Consider the following 17,260-nt stretch of genomic DNA (forward strand, 5'->3'; position numbering starts at 1 on the left):
ACAATGCCAAGTATTTTATACTATTTAAGTGCTTATAAAATATTGTAATTTGTAAAAAGCACACCAAGTGACTTCATTCCACTGCAAGAGGAAATGCACAGTTTGTGCACAGTGGTGCACCAACAGGACATTTCAGTCCATTTCCCTTCTGATCCAGTCTCTTTATGAGCCCTTCACAGATAGCAAAAGGGTATTTACCTCAAGCTGTACCATAATCTTGCAGTCTGCCTGCCCTAGTGCCTATTTCTAATGGCTAATAGGCATTTTTAATGTCTAGTAGAAACAGATCTGTAATTCTACGTGCAGATTCAGCCCACATTATGTGTTGTGTATTAGCTGCTTGTGCCCTGAACTGCCTGCTTCCAGTATGCCAAACAACGTCAGTAGATTTCTGCTCAGCTCCATGTTTTCTGGATTAGGACCTGCTGTGGTCTCAGAAGACAGCGTTTATTATGTACCTGGAGTTATATTGGCCATCAGAGCTGGCTGCAACACAGAGAACAGGCTGTTCCTACAGAGCTGCGCTTTTTCAGCCGGAGCTAGTGTGGCGTGTACTCAGGCAGGAGCCAGTTAGTACTGATGTACAAAGCAAACCCATAGGGAGGTTTCTACAAGCTGCCGTTTGGCCAGTTTCCTTAATTTCAAAGGCTTGGACATGTGCCTGGAAATATCAGAAGTCCAAATGGTTAATTATTGGCGGTGGAAAATGATTATCGCTTGATTATTATATTAAATTTTAACCTCCTTCACTACTTTAACAAAGTCAGCATATTGTTATCTAATCACCAGCCAATGGTGAAATAACAATCCTAATTCTATCCCAACACAGTTCATATCAGGGAGCAAAGCATCAATCTTTTAAAGTGTGAAAAGCTTAGGACCAGATGGGAAAGATCAGGGCATTGCTATTCCCAGAAATGTACTTTGTGATTGCCGCACCAAACTGCTACACTTTGGAGCTGGGAGGCAGAATCCTGCAATAAGGACCATTAAACTTGTGAGAAAAACACATCAGGAAGCTCTAAAGACCCTGCATGTCCTGTATCATTCAAGCCCTTGTGTGGTCCTTGCTTACTGTCCAAATACACTCTTGAATTTCAGACTGTACAGACTGTATGGTGGACATGTTTCTCTCTGAGAGACATTTATCTTTGAGTTAGGGAAAGGGCTGTCAGAGACAAGTAAGGCTTATGAGAGCTTCAGTAAGGGTCCGTGCACATTGTGGGGTGATTTGCAGATTGGAGAAGCTTCTTGCAGCTTTCCTATTCTCTCTAGGTGGGATAAACTGTTGTTTGGTTTTTCATTTGCTTGGCCTGCAATTAGTGTGGGCTTTAGTGAATGCACTGATGCCTCCTCTTCTCAACTGAATTTCCATTTGCTTTCACACATTACTGCTGCTCCCTGAAATCCTCCATGTGACAGATATAACAACAGAATTAGAATGGTGTGCAGAAAACCTTCCTTGCCTACCCCATGTAGGGTGCCAATCACACAGAGCCGTGCCCAGGTTATTAAGTGGACATGGTTTGGTGCCCTTCTGGCAAGAGAGCCCAAATTCACCCTGGAAGTATCAATAAGGAGCTGGTTCTTCTGGTGTGTCTAGCTGCCCTGTACACACAGATCTGAAGCTTTCCTGTGCGGGAGCTTTCTAGTCTTCAGTGAGAGAGGTAGACAGCACTCAGGTCCTTGGGCAATTTTGGTTTGTTCCCAGTGCATCCTCTGTATTTCTCTCTGGACTGCTGGGGCAGCTGTCCACGCATCACAAATCTTCTGGCAAACATGAGTTTTCTCACACACACACATGCACCCCTTCCACCGTCACCCTCTTACACCGCTCACAGGTCCTACTCCAACTTAGGTGCTGAGTAGATGAATTTCTATATGGGCTTCTCTCACCACCACATCCCTCTGCAAAGGTATGTGCCTCACACACCAATCATTCCTGCTGTACTAGTGACCAACAAAGTGTTTTGGTTTTTTTTGCATTTATATTCAAATTTATCTTGCATTACTCTCCCTGGAGATACTCTAATAGAGAGGGCAAGAGAGAATCAGCAACAAACCTGCTGTTGACAGTTAGCAAGCAATGGGTTCAGGTTTTACATGGAGGTTTATTAGATGGCTGAGGAAAAAGATCACTTGCTGAATGCACTCCAGTCTTCAACCTTCATCTTCTAAGGCTTGCCTTTTTTATCCCCGTATTTGTCCTTCATTGCTTTCTGCACGTTAAGATCTAGGAAATATTTCTCATACCATTTCCCTGTAAAGAAGGCAAATCATAGTTCAGATACAGCCTCCTTCCTAGCGCTATTATACCCCAAGGATTATTCTAGCTGCAGAGCTCCTCTCTTCTTAAAATGCTAATTTTTAGTCCTCTTGTGACTTTGCCCAAACCCATTCATTGTCCTTGGCAGAAGCAGCACCCATCTAAGGAATTTAGAAAGGTACTTTTCCTGCAGAAGCCATACCTAGCTCATAAATCCTCCTTCCATGCCAATTTTTGGGATCTCTGATTGCCTTCTGAATTACATCAGGGGTGTAGGAATCTCTCATCAAGCTTCGGCTCTTCAGTGGGCCACCTGCAAGGAACAGCAAATAAGGAATTGTATGCAGAAATCACCCTACTGCAGTCCTGGAATTGATCAGGGGAGCAACACCAGCAGTTTCAAGGGCTGAAGAAAAGGCATGTGTTGACTGCAGTACCTTTGACCAGGTCTGTGACTAGTGCTGAACAACAGCTTCATCATCACCCAGGAGGGAGCTTGTGTTTGCCAATTTATCTGCTTTTCATCCTCAAGTATGAGATACACACAGAGGTTGCTGTAAGGTATCATCTTTATTTGTATCCCAGTGCCCTTTCTTCTTTAGTCGAGTGCCCACTTACCTCATGTTGAATCTCCTCATTCACGTGAGTAGCTTCCTACTCAGCAGCACAACTCCACAAAAAAACTACCATCTTAACACTCCAGCCCTTCTTGATCCCCTTTTCTGCCACAATACTTGACAGATAATTCCCAACTGTGACTTCTGTATTCATCCCCTCTTGACTTTTAGCCACGAGGGGGCTTTATTTTAATCTCTCATCCTTTCCACTTCACCTTTCTTTTTATCACACCTTTTTCTTGACAATAATGATTTTGAGCTCCCTGAGGAAAGATGTCCTTCCTTTCTGTGTGACTACACAAACCGAGGACAATGCAGTCTTCAATACCCAGCAAGGTCTTGACATGGAACGTACTGTACAAGGAAAAGGAATGTGTCTTATGCTGGTACATGAGAAACTAGAATCACAGACAATTATTTCAGAGTTTCTTGGATATGATGGTAACAAAATGGGATGATTGCTCAGTTTCCAATATTTGTTTTGATGGAAGGATCCTGGGGAACCTTGGAAACAGAGGTTTGGGCAAGATATTTCAGAGCCCCACATCTCTAAAGTCTTGAAGAGAAATAAACTGGAACTGGAGATAACTAGCAACTGGAGATGACAGGGGACATTGAATTGCAAATGGTGTCCATTTGGACAGGTCTGAAAATGGAGGACAAGAGTCATGACTCATGTTTGCTTTTCACATCTTGGAAAAAAAAGAGTGAATGAAAAGAAAGGGATAGGATACATAGAATAGAATGGGAGGATCTAGATTCTGTTTCCTCAAGTACCACAGTCTGGAAAAGCAGTGACTGCGGATAGAAGGAATAAGCAGAGAAAGTGAGTATCACCTATAGTCAGATGTCTGCACATAGCAATGTGGCTGCCCTGAGTCTTGGCAAAGTGTAGATGGAATCAGCTTTGAAGGTCAGGGATAGGCATGTGTGTCCCCTCACCTTGGAAGAGATTTGATCTCAGGTTGTAACCCAGCTGCTCGTAATCTGAAAGAGATGTCCAGTCCAAGGACTTTTTTGTCACTTCAGTACAGTCAGTGAGTCTTTTCTGTCCTGTGTCTAAATCTGCATTGCACTGAGCTTGATGTTGCTGAAAACACAAACAACAGAGAACCACTGTCATTCCACATTTCCTAAGTGCAAACTCCTGGCATTTCCGCCCCTGCATAGCTCTCTGAGCTATGATTAATCCCTGAGACCTGGGTCTATCCTTGAGTCTCCCTTAGTGCTGTTAAAACTGAAGCCATGGCCCATGGTGATAAATATGGTAATTGTGAGTCTGCTGGCACTAGCAGCAGTTCAAATGGGATCTGGATCAGGTAGGGATGTATGTTTGGATTTGTCAAATTAGCTCAGGACATGATATACAGGCTTACCTTCTGCTCTTGAGGCAGTCATTGGAATGAAGACATCAGCCAGAGGGGTAGGAAGCCTAGTGCTTCACCAAGGCTGACTTGAACCACCACCAGCTTGGGTTTTACACTGTGTCACTTCTTTGCAACAGCATGTCTTATACGATATTGGGATCCTGAAGCTGAAGTTACTGTATTAGTCAGACTCCAGGAGTCAGTGCTGCATGCTCTGCAAAGGTATTAAGGGACAGATCCTCTTCCACAAAAAGAACAGGGCCACAAGAGATGAAGAGAGGAAGCCAGTCCTAACTCACAGGGCACAATCTGCTTCTTTTCTCTATCACTGTTGATTCTTTTTAAAGAAGAACCATACAGTTACACATGATCAAAGTGCAGGAATCTGTGCTGCTAAATAAACTGCTGTGTTAACTTCCACCTCCTACGTAAAACAAAACCAGGTCTGTTTGTTATTATTACTATATTCAGTGGAAAGAACTTTACAGTCTGCTAATGTAGAAATTCCTCCTCTTCTCCCATTTCTTCCAACAAAGCAGAATTTTTGTGTAGTGAGGCAATGTGCCTATTTCCCAAATCCCATTCATCAATAACTTTCCTTTTCCCAGTTACTCCTGGACAAAATGACACTGAAGCCTGAAACTGTTCCTACTTTCTAGTTTGTAACTGTATATGATGTTATTGTCATGCTTCTTGGTTTGCTTCTGACTCCGAGGGTCCAAAGTCAAAGCACCGCTCAGAGACTCCTACATCTTGATGCCAAGAAGGACTTTAAGGTCATTTTACCATCCTTCTCAATAACAGAAGTCACAAGAAGTATGTCTTATTCCTTTGCTAAGCCAATCCTGTGACGGGCAATAGACAATCAATTAGAAAAGACATATCTTGATCAAAGAGCTAAAAATGGTTAAACTTGATCTTTCTTTCTGAACGAAAGATTTAGCATAGCCTAACACTCTGACTTTCTTGACATGCAGCCTTGGAGGAAGAGGGAGCTGTCTTTTGAGGTAGAAAACTAACCTCCTCAGATAGGTGTAGGAACTGGCCATTCTCACCAGCCACCAGGTGTGGCCAAGAGTGGTTTCATATGCCTTCCACATTTGACTGGGTGTCCAAAATATGAGGAGGTTTCATTGACTTTTCAGACCTGAGGAGCCCCATGAATGTCAAAATGAGACTGGATTTTTTTTTTAAAAGGAATGATCCATGATTTACCAAGAGGAAAAGCCTCTTCCATAACTACCTATCTCACCTGGTCCATGATCCCTGGTGATGTCACAGTGATTTGTACAAGCAGGTAGGTCCTGCTGAAGTCCAGGTGTAGAGGTGGGATGGAAACTGAAGAGTAGAGATGGTTGCTGGGGAACAGCATTCCCTCCTTCTATGAGCTATGAGCTCCCTCTCCATGGGAAACAGAATCCACATGGTGTAAAGGATTATCCTGGCAGATTGAAAAAACAAACAAGGAGCAGAGTAAAAGGTCCATGTCTCATGAAATACCTGTACCCAGAAGTTCACATCACACACAGGATTTCTTGGAGACTCTCCTAACACAGTCACGATAATCAACAAGACTGTATGTCAGCAGAATTGGATCTTCTAGCATCTCCAAATGCTTCACGTGAGCTCCTGACCCTGATCAGAGAGGAAGGAAAATCATAGAATCATAGAATAACCTGAGTTGGAAGGGACTCAATAGGATTGTTGAAGTCCAACTCCTGGCTCTGTATAGGGCAGCCCCCGGAATCATACTATGTACTTGAAAATGTTGCCCAAATGCTTCTTGAACTCTGTCAGACTTGGTGCCATAACTAGTTCCCTGGGGAGCCTGTTCCAGTGACGGATCACCCTCTGGGTGAAGAACCTTTTCCTAATATCTAACCGAAACCTCCTCTGACATGGCTTCATGCCATTCCCTCAGGTCCTGTCACTGGTCACCAGAGAGAAGAGATCAGTGCCTGCCCTTCCGCTTCCCATCAAGAGAAAGTTGTAGACTCCAGGCTGAACAAGCCAAGTGATCTCAGCCACTTCTCATATGGTTTCCCCTCTAGACCCTTCACCATCTTTGTTGCCCTCCTTTGGATGCTCCCTAACATTGTTGTGGTGCCCAAAACTGCACACAATATTCAAGGTGAGGCTGCCCCAGTGCAGAGCAGAGCGGAACAATCCCCTCCTTTGACCGGCTGGCGATGCTTTGCCTGATGCCCCCCCAGGACAAGGTTGGCCCTCCTGGCTGCCAGAGTACTGCTGACTCATATTCAACCTCACCTGCCCTGCCTATCCCTCCTGAAGAGCCTGTAAACATCCAACATTCAGTCACAGGACTCATCCTCTAAGTTTCATTTATGCCAATGATGTCGTATCTCTGGGACTGGGCCAAAGGTTCAAGCTGCTTGTTTGTTCCTCATGCTGTATGCATTGGTAGAAACATTTTGAGTGTGGTTCATTGTAGCTGACACCTCATGGAGCAGACCGAGGGATCTTACTTCCTCAAGTTTTGGCATGCCACCCCATTGCTTATCACTGGCAAGCTTGGTTTTGTCCCTTTCCCCCTTCCAATCTAGCTTAAAGCTCTCTCAATAAGCCCTTCTAACTCCTGAGCTAAGATCCTTTTCCCCCTTTGAGACAGGACAACCCCATTTATTGTCAGCAGGCTCCATGTTGTATAAACTGACCCACGATCAAAAAAACAAAAACTCTGCTGGTAACACCAGTCTCAAAGCCAGGTATTCCTCTACATGATCTCCCAGTTTCTTGCCCCATCATTCCCTGCAACTGGCAGGATGGAAGAGAACACAACTTGTACTCCAGATCCCTTGATCTGTTGAGCCAAGACCCTGAGGTCCCTCTTGATTGTTTGCAGCCTTCTTGTTGGGACCTCATTGCTGCCTATCTGGAAAACCAGTAGAAGTAATAATCAGTGGGCTGGGAAGTTCCTCTGTGATGTGCCTTACCTGAACGCCAGCAAGGTAACACACGTCCTGATGGGTTGGATCTAGTTGGCATGTGGAAGGCACCCCCATTTTCCACATTACAAATGGGAAGAGATTGGGCTGGCAAAAAGTCTTACACTGAGTTAATGACAGAACCATTGCTTGACCCTCCCGTGTCCCGCATCCAGTCCAATATTTCAGCCCCTGACTTTTCATTCATCCTGCTCCTGACTCGAACTCTCATCAGGCCACTGGAATTTCTGATAGTCTCCAGGGAATTGTGTAACTCTCCTTCATGTTGCAAAGGTGCTTTTCCCACTCAGCACAAGCATGTTACAGGTAACAGAGAAGAGTTCAATATATTCACAGATGCATCATCTTAGATTTTATTAATTGAGAAAACCCAGAAGATTAATAGAAATCTACTGATCATTCTTCGAAAAATTTTCAAAATACAAATCAGCATATTTTTTCCTTACTTCTATCTCCTCCCTTTCACCTTACTCTGGGCTGGAAAAAGCTGCCAGATCTCACTGCCCAAGACAAAGCTCTCCCTCTAGGCCTTGTTGCGCTTCACCTCAGAGACCTTGTAGTGTGGTGGGGCACGGTGGAACCACTCTGACCAGGAACCATCATAAACAGCCACATCCTGCTTGCCACACAGGAAGGCTGCCAAGGCAATCTGACACGCCGTGACACCTTTGCGGCATGTGGCCGTCAGTGGCTTTGAGAGATCCACTTTCTTCGCACGGAATATTTCTTGGATCTCCTCAATACTCTTCTCATGTCCGGTTTCGGATAGGAATGAGTGGAAGGGTATGTTCACAGCACCAGGGATGTGGCCGGATTCCAGCCCTGCAAGAATAAACAGGAAAAGGAAATGTGAGCAAGGACACACTAATGTAGGTGGTGAAAGATGTTCAAGAAAGAGATATTAAAGAGGCATCACTGCAGATACTTTCACTCTCTCCAACAGACTCGTTTGTTTCACTTGATGATGAAGATGCAAAGCAGTACAGGGCTAAAAGGAGGAGGACAATGATTATTCAACTTTGCTGAAGTCAAAGCTTCCAGAATATTTAGCAAACTCTTTCCCCACTGAAAGCAGTGAGAAGTAGAAATCTGACAAAGCCCTAGACATGACAGGAATCAAAGAACCAACACAGAAAAAGCTCTAACAAAGGCATTATAGGCATCTATGTAAAGATGAATGCAGCAGCGCATTTTTGAGCTTCCCCAAGTATGCTAGCAGTGCATAGAAACAGTTTTCAGAAGCAGGAAGCATGGTCTCTACGTGGAATTTGTGAAAGCAGTTATATGTTCACAGTTTATTTCTGTGTCACCTTAAAATCATATTTCAGAAAAGTAAATAACAGAAATCACAGTAAATCATAAAGCAACTTTAAAGTCAGTTATGTTATTGCTGAGGCAGCTGTCCTGGGACAATGGGGTCAGAGAAGTGAGAAGTCAGATTTTGTATCACTTTTTATCCACTCTATGGATGAAATCAGCATGGGTTATGTTTTTCTGCTGGTATAGTTGACCACTTCAGGCAAGTTGAAAGCTGCATTTCAAAATAAAGTCTTTAGAGAGAAGCAGATAAAAAAATATGATGGATAAGGTTGTCATCATGCCCTTCAAATACAAACTCTGTCACTATAGGCTTAATCAATAGAAGCTTTTCCACTGATTTTGAGAGGCTTTGGATCAAGCCTTGCTGGAGCCAGAAAAACTATATATTACGTTGAAAATGCATTTTGGGGAATGATTCCTTGCTAGGTTTGAACTTCTAATGAGACAACCCTGAGAAAGTTACTTACATAGTAATCTATTTCACTGACAGCTTTCCAGTTGCCCAAGTCACCAGGGTAACTGATGTCAGGAGAAGAGACTGGGGCAGGAAATGTGTCACAAATGATTCTAAACTATACCTAGTCAGAGATTGACATCACACATCATAATGACACTGCAGTCTCATCATTCATGCAGACTGATGTCATGACATGACGAGATATAGAGAAAACAGGGCTTTGGTAGCGTATCGAGGAGGGGAATTTTGCTCTGCTGGACAAAGACAGAGCCTAAAGACAACCAAAGATGTCCTGAGTCAGCTTCACAAGTTCTCTCCCTATTCCAGATGGCTCCTCTTTGTCTCTTGATTCATCCACCCTGAGTGCTTTAGAAATATGGCACAGTTGTCTAGTAGTCACCTCATGCATCCTTCAGAAGTGTTTAGCATTACTGAGAGAAGTCAGGAGAAAAACTGCTGACTTCTACAGGGACTAACATCTAAAAGGAAAAAAAAAAATTAGAGACAGTGTTTTGGACCGATGCTTTCACCACATTTTTCCAGTTTCAGAAAACAAGTTTATCACTTCAGTACAGAGAACTGCAAAACTCACTTATCAATATAGTGTCTGTATGACAGAGAGGAAATAAAACCTGAGTGTGAGAAAACGTCGTATGTAGTTCTCAGACTGCAAAGCTTCTTACTAGAGAAAGCCTGGGTTAGGCTACCAGTCTCCCACAGAGTGAATGCTCCCGACCCCGTCATTCAGCAAGGAATTTCTGTGGGGCTCTGCTGCAGTACCAGTGATTGCCCCAATACAGACAAGTCTGTGAATCACAGAACAATGCTCTCACACCATCCTAGGGCACTGGGAAGTGAACTGAGATCAGGAAGTCCTGGAGTCTGAACTAGAAGAGAACTCTTGCTCAAAGGGAACTCTTACTCAAAGAAGCTTGCTGGGCCATCGATTCAGGTCCTAGGTGACCCAGGTACCACGGTCATTATCACCTGTCTAGCCTGTTCACACACCTTAAAATAGGTCTGTACCCCTCTCTTATTGGAGATTGCTGTGACAACTCATCACCCTTAAAGAACTCTTTGGGTAGGAGCTGAGCAGATCTGAAAAGAACACTCTCATTTTAGAGCAGTTTTGATTTTGATCTGTAGGGAGACTTCCTTGCTCCAGAGATTCAAAACTCTGTTGGAGTCAGAGACCAGTGCTTGCACTCTGCGGTTGAAAGATAGGGAATTCTGTAGAAACTGCATTTACTCATCTATGTGGGTGTTCAGCTGAAAGACAGAGCTGAAACTGCACAACCACAATCCCTTGGGCTGCCTAAGAAGTGCTTTTGAGTGGTTGAGAAAGTTTCATCATCTCTCTCTGCTAGGTCAAGAGCAGAGAAACACAGGTCTGGAAGGCAAGGCTGGATGCAGCTGGGATCTTAACAGGGGAGAGGATACATCTGCTCCTGCCTCAGACAGGGCATACTCCATGCCAGATTCTTGCAGTCACCCTTAGAAACTCCAGAAAGGAACACTAGGACTAGAGAGCCTGGGTCCCAGCTACTACAGTGATCACTTTATAGGCTCCCTCTCAAAAAAAGCATCTATCTCAGAAACAGTTTGGATTCTTGTCACAAAACTTCCCACTGAGGCACCTCCTTGCTCATGTGAGGAGGAATAGTGATTTTCAATATTTACTTCATCACGGTCAGTCCATACACCATTTATCCTTGAGCTAACACTGCCCTACAGCTGAAATAGCCTTTTCCCCCTTCTGCTATTGCTCCAATAGACTGATGGTAAGCCCTCAGCACTCTCAACAACCTCACGTCCTCAGCCTAAACCCAGTAAGAGCCTGTTAGATATGCTTTTCTCTGCTTTGGCCACCCTAGGAACAGTTCTAGGTGTCCACTAGGCTTCTGGATAAGGAAGTGACATTTCCTAGCATCATAATTGGTAGACAGGAGGTTAATGATTGCTATTACCAAGGTTAAATTGCATCTGAGGTTCTTGCATTCAAGTCTTATCATCTTCTATTGCTTCCAAACGTGGGTCTTCAGCGCGTAAGACAAACATAAGTAGTTAAGTGTTTTGGGCTACTAAGCACCCAACTCTGCGTAGTGTTATACTTCCTGTCACTTCTATATTTGCAGGTGCCACTTCATAATATTCCCCATATGACCATTAAGACCTTCCCAAGGCTATGCCAGCAGCACATTTCAATAGCAACCCCCTATTTTCAGCGCCTTGATGATTCAGAAAAACATGAAATAAAACACAGAAGCATAATAATGGGACCATGCTGGCAATTTCCAGCCCCACAGATCTCCTTTCAGCATAAGCTTATCTCCCTTATCTCCTTTCCAGTCAAATTTTTTAAAAATCTAACAGTACTTGTGCTATTGGCCATCTCCTTATATTGAACTAATAACTGCCCCTCTAATGTCATGTCCAAAGTATTAATGAAGTCCAAATGGAACAATGCTACCTTGTAGGTGCTTCCAATGGCTGAAAGAAAAGATCAGACATAACTTCCAGACATGCATGTTCCCATTTTTCTTATCTAGCCAATCAATTCTGCCGGCAAGGAAATAAAGCCCTTGGCTGCAGGGAGTGTTTACCAAGGTATTTTACTCAAATTTGCCTGCATTTAAAATAATTTTTCTTGAAGTGTTTTTTGAAAGCCTTCTAGTCTATCCATGTTAGGGTAATAGTCCAACAGCTGACTAGATTGTGCTGTATCTCCTATCCAAAATATGCCCTTTGCTAGTGTTTCTATCCTACAGAACCATTCTCTGATTAAATGTATCAAATTCTTGCCTCATGGAGTTGCAATGTCACACAACTAATTTTTGACACATATTTGGGATAGAGATCAGCTGCCTCACAGATTTGAGCATGGGGATATCTTCTGGTTACACTCTCTCTTTATAAAAAATAATTTAAACTTATTTCCCCTTATATCTGCTCTCCTTCTGAAGACTTATCTTTAGGATAGAAGAAAACACGGTAGCACAGACTCAAGACTCAGTATAATCCTGAGACTATACACAAATAATCTTTTACCTGGAACCCCTGTTAACTGCATAGCAACCTTATTTTTTCTTTCTCTCCATGTTCTCTTTTTATTCACTTTGTTCCAGAAGTTTTTGTATTTGTTTTAAGTCCTTTTGCCAAGTCTCACTCAGCTTGGTGTCTGGCAATCCTTCCTCACAATTTGTAACCTGTAATATGTTATCTTCTTCAATACTTAATCCCCTTTTCCACATCTGTTAGACTCATTGCTTACATGTAGTTTTTATTGTTGGCTATTTATCTAGCTAAGACTACAGCCCCTCCTCTCCAGCCTTCCCTTTGCAATGAAAGCTCCAGATGGAATTTTTTAATGTCAAAGAGGTAAAATATATGCTCTGTCCATATTTAATTCCCTGTGGTTTTGGAGTGTGCTGGCTGCAGATAGCTGTTCTTTTCCAAATGCTTCCTCTCTTGCCTCCTTGTTTGTAGCAATCTGAAACTCGCATATCAGCAGAAAAGGATTATGTAGCAGGCCATGGACTGCAGGAGCTGGGAGAAACTCCTTACTCTGAGGAACTTCCTCACAAGACCTATTGATATTTAACTATGTTGATTGTCATGTCTCCTTCAGCAAGATATGGAAAGACTTTGTGATGATGTTATCAGACCACGTAGAAACCTCTTTGTTCTTTTCCCCATGTGGTCCTAGCTAAGGGAAAACATTAACCAACTGTGTAACTGTAGCAGAAAATTGTGTAATCCTCTAGTTGGCATAATCCATCCCCTAGTTAGCATAACCCCTCCTCCTCATTAACATGTCCTGCCCCCAAAACCCTTATATTGTGAAGCGTGTGTTCAATAAATATTCCAGTTTTCACCCCCAAACCTGGGGTTGTTAGTTATTGACCTCTTCACTTGTTTATCTCTCTCTTCCATCAAATGATATTTCCTGGAAGGGACAATTACTGATCTTGTCTAATCTACAATGAACACATTGTAAGGAACACTTTAGGCTTGGTCCTGGCCTGCTCCCTGAGAGTCCTCATAGGTTCCTGTGGGTTGAAACAGACTTTGATGAAGTCTCTCACTCTCCATTGTTGTGCCTCAAGTATTACTACATGGCAAAGGTAGAGCCAGCCCACTCTCAACTGCAGACTCCTCTCGGAGAAGAGAGGGGAAAAAAAGCTACATTTCATTCTCACTCCCACTGAACGTTCAAGCTGAGCAAAAGCTTTATGTTTGGGGGAGGCAGGACTGAGAGCTGGGAAAATGGGCAAAATCTGAAGAGTTCTGTATGCAGAAGGGAGATAAGGACAACCCCAGGGCTGAGAATGAGAAGAAAAGCACATAGAAGCTCATGAAATTGTTTTGGGTTTGCTTTCTTTTTTAGAGGATGGACTTCTTGCCTGGCAACTTTCCCCTCTTTTCTCAGATGTCTGTAAAGGAATGCAGAAATTCACAACTCTTCTGTATGCATTTGTTTAGCTGTAATTCTTGTTCATCAGTTTTCAGTGCCCAGCGCTCAGAGAGGGCCAGCACTGGTAACCATCCTGTAATTACTTTTATCATCTGCCTCTGGGTCGTTAGTTCCTCCAGAAACACAGCACTGTGCAGGGACACCATTAACTACTCGGCGCGTAGGTCAGGAGTGCACATCTGACAGGCTTATGCTGCACACCACGCACGAACAACCAAAGCAACACCTGCATTTAAGACCTATGAGACCTGGCTTACAGAAACATCCATTTTTTCTCCACTTGGGCAACTGAGGTAAGCTTTTCCCAGCAACCAAAAATTAGCCATGTATTATGGCTTATCTTTACCGCTACAGAGGTCTTAATCCCAGCAAGGTAGCTGCTGCATAAAAATAAAATGGGAACAATTAATTCTTACCACAAAGAACTGAAAAACCAAAGAGGTAAAAGAATCAGCTGCAATTAGCCTCTTCTAGAGATGGAGTTCACGGAGCTGGAGAGATTAATTGACTTAATTAGGAAGTCAAGAACTGAGGCAATAATTAAACTGAAATCACCCGAGAAGACACCAAGTTCCTTAACCTGATGACCATTTTTCTTCTCTAAATTGCACCCTCCCTGATTTGATGACCCCTGCAATTAATCAGCATTGATTTCAAATTGCTCTTTTAGGTGTAAGCGCTGTCTTTTACCCAGGGCTGGCTGATGCTCAGATACTGGATAGCCTGGTCCAGAAGGCTGTCAAGCTCCTGTGGAACCAGCAGCTGCAGCTGGAGAGCTTATCCTGCTAGATCTGCTGTGGGAAGCAAAACTGGACCACCTCAAATAAACTGTTTCATGCTGACTCATTTCAAAGGAAAAATCTGTTTTGGAGATGCTGTTGGGGCTGTGGTATTTGTCACCTGGTGACAACCCCTGCTTTGGGAAAGGGAACACAAAATCCACCAGCTCCCAGCAAGGAGCATTTTACTCACATCTTGGGGTTAAAATGTAACCTTCACTTTGATGGGCTGCAGTAGGCGAAGAAGTAGAATGTAGAAATCATGGCTAGGCTTCGCGAACGAAGATTTGGGAAGGCTCTATCCACATTTGTTACAGGCATGCTGGTGACTTATGAGGCCAATAAGAGATAGACATATCCGATTGCAAAAGGCACAGCAGAAAGACTCCTTAGGTGGTGTATTCAGCAGGATACGATTCTTTCTGCGTTGCCTTTTCTCCTCGAGAGTGATCCTGCGTGCGTTCTCAAAGGAAACGGCAGCGTTGTAGATGGTGTGTCTCCAGGCCTCCCGATTTGAGGCCAGAGTAGACCAGTTATGATGATCAATGTGGTTGAGGCTGAGATGTTGTTTCAGGGAGTCCTTGTATCTTTTCTTCGGGGCTCCTCTCTTGCGGCATCCGGAGGCAAGTTCACCATAGAGCAGGATCTTAGGGAGGCGGTGGTCCTTCATCCTGGAGACGTGCCCTGCCCAGCGCAGCTGAATTCTCAGCAACATGGCCTCAATGCTAGTGACTGCTACTTGTTCTAGAACAGATGTATTGGTCACATAATCTGACTAGTGGATGTTTAGGATTGTACAGAGGCAGCGTTGATGGAAGCGTTCTAGGAGACGCAGGTGGTGGTGGTAGATGACCCATGATTCGGAACCGTATAAGAGAGTAGACAACACTATGGTTTGTAAACACTGATCTTGGTGCTTTTCTTCACATGTTTATTACGCCATACTCTTTTATGGAGTTTTCCAAAAGCACTATATGCCTTTGCTAATGCTAATCTGTTGTCTATAGAATGTAGAAATAGAATAAGCCTAATTCCCCCTTTCACCCTGCAACACTGTCTTCTATCACTCCCATTACCTTTCTCACCTTCCACATTGTCTTGCACAGACACTTGTCTCACTGGAGACATTTGGGCAAACCACGTGCAGAGTCATTTACAGCCAAACACTCCTGAGGTGCGGATGCAGGAATTTATTTCAGGACATGGTGTCACACTGACAGGCTGTACAGCAGCACACACTAAGTAAACAGCCAGAACAGAATGCCAACAACCTGCAGGGCAGCAGTGCAGCACTGCCTGGGGATTGCAGAAGCCCACAGCATGCCAGCTCCAGCAGCACTGGGCTCTGCTCAGACTCAGCAGCTGCTGCTGAGCTTTTCTGTGCTTTCTTCTAAAACCTCTGCATTCCTTTTTTAAACCATTTCTGTGATTCCCTTACTGAGGAATGCATTCAGTGCAAGTAGCTTGATGTGCACCTGCAGTGTCAGCTGCAGGTTGAGCTCTAGGTGGTGGAAGCCCGAGGCAAGAGGCCATGAACTGGCACTGATCCTTTGCACAAAAAAGGGCACGGGGACCTGTGGTGCCAGCCAGGCGACCGGACACTCAGAGACACAGCAGGAACCGAGGACACTGGAGGAAGAGCCAAGACTTTGTCATGCTTCGGCTGTGAAGGTATTAAAGTCCAGTGTTTCCTTTGTTTGTGCTCTCTCCTCGGAGGCACCAGCTCAAACTGTTTCTGTGTTACTATGCTTTATGGAACTAGACTTTTGAGACTTCGCTAAGGGAAACCCAGGGTTGAGCCGGTAAGGAAACCTGTGTGAGTGTGGTATGTGTAAGGGGTCAAGCAGGGCATCTGTTGGTTCACTGGAGCTGCCTGCTGCAAAGGGGCTTTAGTTCCAGCAGGTAAAGTCTCTGGTGGTGGGAGTGTGACTGCCGGAGTGCCTCCGGAACGGTCAGTCAGGGAAGTTTCTTTTCCACCCTTTTGGAGAAGTTATTCTGGGATATACCAAGGCTTAAATTACACAGCAAGGGTCTCCTTTACCAACCAACTTGAATTTCATTCCAGGCACGTTGCTGTACCAGCTGTCCCCACTGCGCAGGATTTCTCCCACCCCTGCTGCTTGTGCATCCAGTGTTTGACCAAGGTAACAAAATCAATTTTTGTTCCTGTAACTTGGGGCATCCAAAAGAGAGAGGCTGACACTCCATACATTTGGTAAAGGTTTTGGGCTTTTCTTAGTTAAGCCAAAGAACAAAGATCAGCTCAGGCAAGTTATCTATTTGCTGGGAATCAGAGTGATAAGAAGAATGTCCCTTGGGTTACTGTATTACCTAAAACCTTGGCTTTTGCTGGTGCATTCATTATGGTGAGAGGTGCCTGTATGAATACTGATAGGTTTTGTGTGTCTGCTGGTGGTAGATAGGACCCTGAACAATCCCCTGGGAGCTCTCAGCTCTCATGTTTGCATTCTGACTGATAAACTTCTGCAGTGTGTGGGATGGAGGATCTTGGAACCAAATGACTGCAGCCCTCTTCTCCTATTTCCTCCTACAGCTTCATAGCCAACTGCAACAAAAGCATTCTGTGATGGCACTGGGATCTGAACGCTCAACTGCGGATCCTTTAAGGTAAATCAACAAGTCAGGGTGAGGTATGCCTGTGCATTAGGAAAATCTGTTTGCCAGCTGCCAGGAGCTGTTACACCCAGACTAGTATTGACACTCATCCTGCTCTGGGGCAGGTGCCACTCCCACCTCCATTACCTTGGTCCAGCTCGGTCCCCCGGAACCGGCCCTCAGGGCGGGAATCCACCACCTGGAACTTTATGGATGACACGTTCTGTACCATCTCCTCAAAAGTCTTCACCAGGGCCCTATTTAGCCTGGCCTTGAAGACAGCAGGGGTGGGCTGGCTGACCTCTGCCGTGACGGGGTGCCCCTCCTTCACCCAGTTCTTGAAGCCACCGTTTAGTACAGAGACCTCCTTGTGCCCAAAGGCCCGGAACATCCACCAG

General features: G+C 44.3%; 2 protein-coding genes across 7 annotated transcripts in view; one reads left to right on the forward strand and one right to left on the reverse strand.

Moving 5' to 3' along the window:
- Positions 1–2,091: 2,091 nt before the first annotated feature.
- Positions 2,092–7,670, reverse strand: TEX33 (testis expressed 33). Of its 3 annotated transcripts, XM_018080347.2 has the most exons (5): positions 7,205–7,670; positions 5,503–5,691; positions 3,826–3,973; positions 2,469–2,579; positions 2,092–2,260 (listed from the first exon to the last, which is right to left on the reverse strand). In XM_018080347.2, exons 2-5 carry the CDS (start codon positions 5,620–5,622, stop codon positions 2,175–2,177), a joined length of 465 nt encoding a protein of 154 aa, XP_017935836.1. In that variant the 5' UTR covers positions 5,623–5,691; positions 7,205–7,670; the 3' UTR covers positions 2,092–2,174. The 3 variants fall into 3 exon arrangements, 2 of the variants coding, with proteins under 2 accessions (XP_017935836.1, XP_029819483.1); XR_001921697.2 differs by lacking the exons at positions 5,503–5,691; positions 7,205–7,670 and adding an exon at positions 4,260–4,608; XM_029963623.1 differs by lacking the exon at positions 7,205–7,670 and having other exon boundaries at positions 5,503–6,039.
- An 8,126-nt stretch (positions 7,671–15,796) lies between these two features.
- LOC103764642 (3-mercaptopyruvate sulfurtransferase) overlaps positions 15,797–17,260 on the forward strand; it is an 11,882-nt gene continuing 10,418 nt past the window's right edge. For 3 of the 4 annotated variants that reach the window (XR_001921696.2, XM_018080346.2, XM_008931566.3), the window contains exons 1-3: positions 15,949–16,048; positions 16,312–16,390; positions 16,801–16,874. Coding sequence is in view for 3 of the 4 variants with exons in the window: in XM_018080346.2 (XP_017935835.1) it covers positions 16,834–16,874 (41 nt within the window). In the remaining variant the exon portion in view is untranslated. Of the gene's footprint in view, positions 15,918–15,948; positions 16,049–16,311; positions 16,391–16,800; positions 16,875–17,260 lie in introns of those variants that run through there. The other variant, XM_018080345.2, reaches the window with a different exon arrangement.

This window comes from Manacus vitellinus, unplaced genomic scaffold (genome assembly GCF_001715985.3).
Source record: "Manacus vitellinus isolate BGI_N305 unplaced genomic scaffold, ASM171598v3 scaffold_5_pilon, whole genome shotgun sequence".
NCBI classification, from domain to species: Eukaryota; Metazoa; Chordata; class Aves; order Passeriformes; family Pipridae; genus Manacus; species Manacus vitellinus.

What these genes read in the sequence shown, in the direction of transcription:
- TEX33 (XM_018080347.2), bottom strand. Translation starts at nt 5,622, where the DNA reads ATGCTGTTCCCCAGCAACCATCTCTACTCTTCAGTTTCCATCCCACCT. An exon ending in GAGATCAAATCTCTTCCAAG is followed by an intron (nt 2,580 to 3,825) that starts GTGAGGGGACAC and finishes TGTTCCTTGCAG; the next exon opens with GTGGCCCACTGAAGAGCCGA. An exon ending in AAGGAGGATTTATGAGCTAG is followed by an intron (nt 2,261 to 2,468) that starts GTATGGCTTCTG and finishes CCTTCTTTACAG; the next exon opens with GGAAATGGTATGAGAAATAT.